The sequence below is a fragment of the Zeugodacus cucurbitae genome, chromosome 5 (genome assembly GCF_028554725.1).
Source record: "Zeugodacus cucurbitae isolate PBARC_wt_2022May chromosome 5, idZeuCucr1.2, whole genome shotgun sequence".
Classification (NCBI taxonomy): Eukaryota; Metazoa; Arthropoda; class Insecta; order Diptera; family Tephritidae; genus Zeugodacus; species Zeugodacus cucurbitae.
Window position 1 is genome coordinate 74,417,683 of NC_071670.1, and position 8,812 is coordinate 74,426,494.

Consider the following 8,812-nt stretch of genomic DNA (forward strand, 5'->3'; position numbering starts at 1 on the left):
AGTTGCAGTACATAATATACCAGAAATGGGGACCGGATACTCAGTTTCTATAATCAATAGTCACACGCTAGCAAATTTGGTATCGGCTCCAGACTCGCACAAGTCATATAACATACATAACAAGGATTTAAGGGTTCACAGTCTTTTCTTTTATTTAGTGCATATACAAACATTTTATTAACAAAAAAAAACAACATAGATAGTTGCAATACTAGAAGTTGTATTAAATAAATATTGCTTTAAATGAAAAAAATTAGGAATCTGTTTTAGTCAACGAGCAAATTAGCCTGAAAGTAAAGAAAAAAAATATATTTTTTCAACATAATTTTGAGTTAAATTTACGTACTTGTGCAAAACGGGACCATGAGTTTCCGCGCCATATTGTGAGTTTTTCGAGTTGCGATATATTTTTAAATTTCCCGCTCAATGTTCTTAAAATTAATTAAAATTACAAGAATATAAATATGAAAAAATACACACTTAAAAGAATACGTACCTCTGAGTTACCAACTGATATGCTGTTTTTTGGCCTATCTGTGGCAATAACTGTAAATCTTTCATAGAACCGGTATTTAATAAATCTAATACTGCTTTTCGATGTTTCTGAATATTCGATTTCTTTTCCTTTACGTTGATGGACGAACTTGCTTTTTTTGAGCCAATAGCAAAGTAACTTTCAATTATATTGTTGTTTAAGGAAGATAAAGGGTGACTTGACGTGGAAACACATTTATTTTTTCTACTTTGCCGTCTTTCAATATGCAACTGTTTTAAAGACTTATTTTTCTTTCGTGACATTACGGTTGACGATGCCCTAAAAGTATCGTTTGATCTTTCCAGTTCAATTGTATCCTCCATTTTCGAAATCCGACGAGAACGTCGTAATGTTCCGTTTATACAACCTTGCCCCGCCAAATCATTAAATGAACTGTGTAATACTATTTCTCCTCTCACTGTGGACAACCGGCTAGACCGCCGTATTGCACTTTTATAATATTTAGAGTCGTTATCGATCTCAGTTACTTTCATAGGCAGCTCGTTTGTGTTAAGGTATTTTTTAGAACTATCTAGTGCTTTATGAGGGGTTAATGGAACTTTGAAAACTGGACTACTTGTAGCAAACTAAAATAATATAAATATACATTAGATGTATTATTAACAAATTTTGATGTAAAAATTACCAATTGACATTTAGGATCGTTCCTTAAAAGAGATGAATCTAATAATATTGACTCAGATCCATCTACGTCGTCCGAATGTTTCGTATTTGGTTTGACATTTTCTTTCAAAACTTCTTGGATGATAGTTTTCAATTCATTGCGGAGTGCCAATGGGAGTGGTCCCCCACTAACTGAGTCACTTGACCATGGAGTGTCCATAATTTGAGACCGCTGTTGACTATTCTCCTTACTTAGATCTTTTATAGTTTCCATTAATTGTGACATTTTGTTATCCATAACGTTTTCCATTTCCACCATACATTTGCGCACAACGGGGCTGTAGCTGTTATAAAATAACAATATGTGTAAGAAGAATATATATTTCGTACATGTATTGAGAATATATGTACATATATACCTAATGAGTTTACTTGATGCAATTCCATCATTTCCAACAACTGTTGATGACGACATATTCAAACTCATAATTGAAGCCCGGGAATCGAGAGTTTTATCCATAATGTTTGATTCTCGATTTGTTTGCGGGAGTTTAGAGTGCACTATGGGTAGTTCAGAGATGCAAGATTGAAAAATTCGTGTTTGCTGCCTAACGAAGTAAAATGAATATGTAAGTTGAAAATCAACTTTTGTTTATAGAATTTATAAGCTTGCTTACTTTTCCTTTTGTTTTGGTGTGAGTCCAATTTCGGATTGGTTCAACTTATCGACATTACCGTTTCTTTTCAACTTGCTTGGAGTACAAAATGTGTTACTATGATAGAGAGGTTTTAAAACCTTTGATCCCATGTGAATGATATTTTTAGAAAAGGTTGGCTTGGCAGGTGTAATGAGCGGTTTCCTTGGAGTTTTCAACCGATTTTTCTATTAAAGCAATAATAATGCATAATAAATTAATGAAATTACAATAAAAATGTCACTTGGATAGGAGTGGTGCTAATTAAAAAAAAAAGTTTTAATTTTTTTATATATATACATATTTACCTAATCTATACTACTATTAAAGAGGAAAGATTTGTATGTATGTTTGTAATGAATAAACTCAAAAACTACTGTGCCAATTTCAAAAATGCTTTCACCATTGGAAATCTACATAAATCCCGAGTAACATAGGCTATATTTATTGTTATAATATCAACTTTCTGGAAATAGTTCCCAGGTGAGGGTATCAAAAAGACTCCGTGATGGAGAATCCTAATCTGAAACTGAAAATATTCTTGCAAGTCACTCTCTTTGCATCGCAATCGCGTGCAAAAAGTCGAATAACGAACGTTCGCCGCGCAGTTTTAACTCATTAAAAAAAATTACATGTTCGAATTTTCCTCATTTTACTTTTTTTTAATGAATTGATGTTTGTTTAATCCCGTGCGAAGACGGAGCGGCCTGCTAGTTTTTTTATAAAGAGACGAAATTCGGCTCTGGCCAACATTAGCCAGTCCTTACATGTATTTTTGTTCATTTTGATATGTTGAAGACCGCAATATATGATATCAGATATTGTGGGTTTCAGTTAGATGAATCAATATCACAAGGCATTTATATAATTAACGATTTTAAAGTGAAGCTACAGTTCAGCAAAATTTAGTTCAAAATGGATGCTGCTAGTGTAAATACACACAAACAAGAGTGTGACTATCCGAGTGCCAAAGTCCTGACTGCACTTCAACAACTTTTGGAAAGACAATATTCATCAGACTCGTTCACTTACCAACTATTTCCGGCCACTAAAAAAGGGGAAAACTATATAGGAATTGTGTATCGCGTTTCTATAAACTTAAATACAAGTTTCGGTATCCGTTTTTCCAATTTAATTCTTAAAATGGCACCACGTAATTCTACCAGACGTAAGCAATTTTTTATTAGACCCTGTTTTCAGAGAGAAGCTCTTGCTTATGAGGAGGTAGTAAATAATATCATTAAAGTCAATTGTAATATTAAATAAATATTATCCTTAGTTCTTACCCATGATTGATAGATTTCAATGCAGTAAAGGACTTCCAGAGGAATACCGTTTTCATGAGTATGCCAAGTGTTTTTACACTTCAACAAATGCACTCGAAGAAGTAATATTTCTGGAGGATTTAAGTGCTCAGCAGTTTGTGGTATTTGACCGTTTCGATGATTTTCAATTTGAGCATATTGCGTTAGTAATGCGAACATATGCCAAATTACATGCAGTCTCGTTTGCTATTAAAGACCAGCAGCCTGAAGCTCTACATAAGTTTCGAAATATTCAAGATATTTTTCTTCAACACAAGAATGATTCAAACTTAAATATTTATTTTGAGGGACTAAAAAGATCTGCTTTGGCATGTTTGGAACTAAAAAATGATGAGTACCGAAAAATCCTCAGCACATTTTTTGAACGCCCATTTTTTGAAATTTTTTCGGATCTTATTGATGGTAACAAAGGCGAACCATACGCAGTACTATGTCATGGAGATTGCTGGAACAACAATTTAATGTTTAAGTTGAAGGTAAATGAGAACGACGAATATCACAAAGACATGGTAGTTAATATTTTAATATTTTAATTCGATATATGTATGAAAGGACACCAACGCAGTCACAATGCGTTTGCTGGATTGGCAACTGTTACGATACTCTTCTCCAATTAGCGATCTGATGTACTTCATTTTCACTTGTACTACAAGAAAATTTCGAAAAGCACATTACGAAGATGCTCTGAATGTTTACTATGAGGAATTGATTAGACACATCAACAGGTAGGTCTTAAACTAATTCTATAGTACAAAAGAAAACTTCAGCAACTTAACTAAAATTGTTTATACACAGGCTTGGATCTAATCCATTAAAATTGTTTCCCCGAGAAAAATTCGATAAAGAATTAAAAAATAGAGGGGCTTTGGCTCTACTTTTTGTAATGATTGTGCTTCCAATTATAACTTTGAAAAGTGAGGATGTGCCAGACCTCGATAAACTTAGCGAACAGGCAGATGCGGGAAAATTGAAGAATTTAATGGACTCTGGTCTTCTATGCGAAGGGAATTTACATGAATATAGCCAGCGAATGCACGACGTTATTATCGATTGCATACATTTTGGATATATCTACTAAATATGCATTGCAAATAATTTATAAACCTAAAATATGTTATTTACTAATTATTACCTTTAAGTCTGTTGCTATTAAATTAAGGTGTGGTGAGTGCTTCAATTGTTTCACACTTTGGGCAAAACGAAGGGTTGACATAGTTTCAGAAAAATCTGAACGATGAGGGCTGATGCAAGCCAGTAGTGTTAAATAAGAGTTTTCATTCAGCGAATCTGAAAAATTAAAAATTATATAGTTCTGAAACTAAGGACTGGCTATTAAAAATTACCTTGTAAAACTGAAGTCAAAATACTATCACGATAGGGTACAACTTTATGACCAAGCGCTTTTGCCTGTAAAACCTTACCAATAGCTAAAAGACCCTGGTTTATGTTGACACCTTCTGACATCGCCATACCTTGATGACCCGTTCTACGCACACCTTCAGAACCAGCTAAATCCACTAAATTTAACCTAGTATTAAGAATATTATCACCAGAATAAGTGTGTATATGTATCGTAAAAATTGCATGTGATCTTGAACTCTGAGAATTCATTTTGGTCGGTCTCACATGTCTATTCTTGTTTCCTTGCAATAAGACACTATAGCAATCTTCTAAGGATTTGAGGACTTTCCGGGTACCACCAATATATTTGTATTCTAAAAAATGTATTTGATATATAATTATTATTAGATGTATAATGTAAAATTTCCTAAACTAACCGCGAGATGAGATCGGCTCAGTAGTCTTGTCACTTAACAAGTCAAAAACTTTTTCATTATATATTTCAATAAATGATGCGTATATCTCCACAAGCCTTAAAGGGTTTTCTGAATCATCTTTCTCTGGTGTATTTAGCATCTCTTTCAAACATCTTGGAATTATTCCTACGAACTCACCTTCACAAGCCTACAAAATAACATTAAATAAGTCACATTCAATAATTATATATTGTCATACAAACGTTTGAGTTTAGCCCCATTGAATATGATTTACCAGTTCCTGTTTGACCATACGCTAAAGCTGTGCAATTATAACCATTTTTTACTTTTCCAACTAAAAAGTTAATAGCCCGGAACAACTGTTCCTGTGAAGCGTGCGGTCCCAAAACCTTATCAAAAATAAATGGTCTTCCGTCGGCAAAAAGTATCTAAATGTTTCGAATTAGTAATTAATTTGTTATTTATCACATAAATATTCACACATTTGGATTGGCTTCTAGGTATGAAATTACACTCGAAGAATCTTCACCAATATGCTGTACATCTCGCGCTGGCCTTTCACGGACTATTACTCGTACCGCCTCGTTTTGGCAATCAAGCTCAGTATTGGACATAACGCACTTTTTAAGTTTAATTAAAATTCAATTTTATTAACCTGTATAAAATGCTTTAAATATAAACTTTTCAAACTATTGTGGCGTTATACGAATTCGAAATTTCAGAGTTGCTTTACTTAGAAAATTTATACCTTACATGGCGCTCTCATTTCTATAAATACGCCAGACTACATAACTCACGTAAAGTAAGCGTAGCAAGGCTTTACGTGACATAAAATAAGAGCATCTTAATATGATTTTTTGGCATTTGTTGAGACTTACACGAAGTTTCACGCAATAGATAATACAAATATAAGTTTTATTCCAATATTAAATATTTATGCAACTTATTAGAATTTGCGTCATGAAATCCAATTCCAGAATGATTAAATTTGCCAATGCCATTTATAAGCCCAATGTCGATCGGTGGAAAATTCATTGCAAATTTGGTAATTTCTGTTGTGAATATGACAATCACAAAATTTATGGGAAACTAAACGAGAATACTAGTAACCAAATTAGCCGGATGTGTGACTCCGGGAAAGGAGTTATCATCATCCCTATTGCTCTGTGCCCTCCTCTTAATGTTAAGGACCCAAGCAGAAGTTGAATAACTATAGTGGTACCTCGCAGCCTCAGGTTGTCATGAGGCGTTTAATCAGAATTTCCTGAAGCTCTCTCTTTTTTGATCAGTCTCATCTCCTTGTTATAGGAAGTTAGGTTGGACTTATATTTTATATTCTTCCCAATTCGCTGCACTGAGCCATCTGAAGTCCATATTAAAATGGGCTCCATGAGGGACAGATCATCCAAGTGGTGGGCTCCATCTTCTGTCTTCCTGGCCTCCATAAGATCTTGAGTGGAATATGCATTATCTAAACACCCGCCGGGGGGCGCAACTCTCTGGAGTAGGGTTGCTCTACATCCTCCTACTCCGAGCTGGTATTGAGTTCAGTTCCAGGGGCTTTAGGAATTTTTCTGCTGCCCCAGGTCACAATGTCAACTACACCAAGACATACTCCACTCCTAAAATTCAACAGTTGAAGGTGTATCAATAGCTGCAGTTCAAGAAACCAAGTTAAACAGCCACTCAGATCTTCTGAGGTCAGGTTTCAGCGTAAAGATCGCGAGCAAGATAGTGGTGGAGGCCTAGCTTTCAAACTGCAAAACAACACCGTGCAATATCGTTTTATCGATGGCTACATTGACCGCAGGGATACTACTTCAGGATGTCAGGGTATACCATCCCGTCAGGCCAGGTCGAGCTGGAAATATTTAATATATACATCCTCCCAGTTACGTGTTGCCCAACAGGATATCTCCTGCTACTTCGTGGCGTTGGTACTTGGAAGGATGGAGATAACTGAACAGATAGACGATTCGACATACTGTGCAATGAATGACGAAGCCCCACCAGAATTACGAACACCAGACAACACCATTGCTAGCGGGGGACTAATAAACAGCATAACCTGGCGACCTAAGCTAACTCTCGCATCAGACCATTATGCCATAATTATCTTGAATCAGACGGAATCAACAATATGTTGTTAAAACGGGAGTATAATGTTTCATCAAGGTACTCAACCTGTATCTGACCACTCTTAAAATACCCGAAATGTGGAAAACCAGAAGAGTGGTCCCACTGCTGGCAAATACGCCAGCCAATAACTCCCAATAGTGAAGATTCTTGAGGTCTCTTGTTACTTCCGACCTTCACATACCATTTGAACCTAGCAGAACATCAACACGGCTTCCGTAGAGTGCACAATACCACCACAGTTAATGTGATAAACGCTCGGATAGTTCATGGCCTTACTCAGAAACCATCTAAGAGAACCGTCCTGGATAAGACCGAGTTGTCACATGAAACCAGAGTGACCCTTGCGCATTTCTTTCATAATATGGTAGCAGATAAACTTATCTAGACTGAATCTCGACATATAGACTATATCTACACAGCACGTTTCCTGGGCCTACCATAATGTGTTAATCGTTAAAACAACAACGACGGTCGTTACTTTATCGATATACTACATACATATGTAATATTTATGTTATACTTAACATTTGGTGGAATGAGTTTGAAATTAAAATAATAATAATAAGGTAAATTATAATAAGCAAACGAATCATGAAGATTAGGGGACACATCCAACAAGACAATCCAGATGTTAGTATGAGCTTGACGCAGTTACGTGAATCAAAATTGCACTAGGTGCGAGATCAACAGAGACAATTAGAACGAAGAAATTCGCCCAGAAGAATAATACGGTACCATCTGATATAAATAATGTATCCTTAAGACATTTTGCAATTTAAAAAACGTTAACCCATAGCAAATTGAGAAATGCTCTGTCGATTAATATATATTATATAGTATAGAAAACAGTTGGTTTGATCAGAACAAGCATATTTCAAAGAAATTCAAACAAAACGCGTGTAAAGTAACGTAGAAAACATTACAACACATACTAGAAGGATATTAAGCAACTTCTTTTGTAACACCTTTCTCGTCAATATTTTAGCTTAACTAGATTATTTATTTGTATTATATAGTTATGTATGGAGCGTATGATCTAATAACAATTTATTACAAAATAACAACTTCATCTGAGGAAATAATAAAATAATTGATATATTTATTAATAATTCCTGAAAAGAAAAAAACCACTAAGTTTAGTGTTTTAATACAGTATTTTCTGTAGTCACATACTTGTCTTGCTGCTTATTAACGCTATTTACGTCTTCTATAGATTTTTCGGTCATTTGAGTATGAAATCCTTGATTTGGTTGTAGATTTAACATTGGTTTTCCTAATGAATTGGGTGGCTTAGAAATACAGGCTAAAGGCGATAGTTCGGGTTGAATTGAATTCGCTGAGCTATTCACAGTAATGGATGTAGAATTCAATGGAAATGCTACCCTTTTGTTGAGGTTCAGCCGAGTACCCCCAGGCGGTCGAGTTACATTATTTAGAAGAGGTGGATCATTCCAACCAGGAGTAAGTGATCCTGAAAACAAAGAAATACGTTCCGTTTTTATTTGGAGCAATAATCAAAGTATATTTTGGGAATCAATTTGTTACCTGGGAAGGGTTTGGATTGTTGACTAGCAGGTAATTTGTCTCCCATATGTAATATTATATTAAAATAGTCTTAATAAAAAAATGCCATGTATCTAAATCTGTGTACAACTAATGACATTTACTTTTTAATTTTTCTTTTTCGATTTATAGTCGACTTTTACCGATAACATT

At 34.8% G+C, this 8,812-nt stretch overlaps 3 protein-coding genes across 3 annotated transcripts; 1 reads left to right on the forward strand and 2 right to left on the reverse strand.

The window, feature by feature from the left end:
• Positions 1–126: 126 nt before the first annotated feature.
• Positions 127–5,681, reverse strand: LOC105212821 (kinesin-like protein Nod). The gene is made up of 11 exons (XM_011185110.3): positions 5,440–5,681; positions 5,200–5,385; positions 4,958–5,144; positions 4,523–4,894; positions 4,312–4,466; positions 1,837–2,042; positions 1,579–1,767; positions 1,182–1,503; positions 497–1,122; positions 347–431; positions 127–287 (listed from the first exon to the last, which is right to left on the reverse strand). Exons 1-11 carry the CDS (start codon positions 5,569–5,571, stop codon positions 267–269), a joined length of 2,481 nt encoding a protein of 826 aa, XP_011183412.2. The 5' UTR covers positions 5,572–5,681; the 3' UTR covers positions 127–266.
• Positions 2,751–4,498, forward strand: Rskn-1_1 (Putative ribosomal protein S6 kinase alpha-1). The gene is made up of 4 exons (XM_011185108.3): positions 2,751–3,078; positions 3,134–3,655; positions 3,732–3,904; positions 3,975–4,498. The coding sequence occupies exons 1-4, from the start codon at positions 2,770–2,772 to the stop codon at positions 4,255–4,257; spliced, it is 1,287 nt and encodes a 428-aa protein (XP_011183410.2). The 5' UTR covers positions 2,751–2,769; the 3' UTR covers positions 4,258–4,498.
• A 2,394-nt stretch (positions 5,682–8,075) lies between the features above and the next one.
• LOC105212822 (uncharacterized) lies at positions 8,076–8,802 on the reverse strand. Its single transcript, XM_011185111.3, has 3 exons — positions 8,642–8,802; positions 8,270–8,567; positions 8,076–8,208 (listed from the first exon to the last, which is right to left on the reverse strand). Exons 1-3 carry the CDS (start codon positions 8,685–8,687, stop codon positions 8,199–8,201), a joined length of 354 nt encoding a protein of 117 aa, XP_011183413.1. The 5' UTR covers positions 8,688–8,802; the 3' UTR covers positions 8,076–8,198.
• Positions 8,803–8,812: the final 10 nt, after the last annotated feature.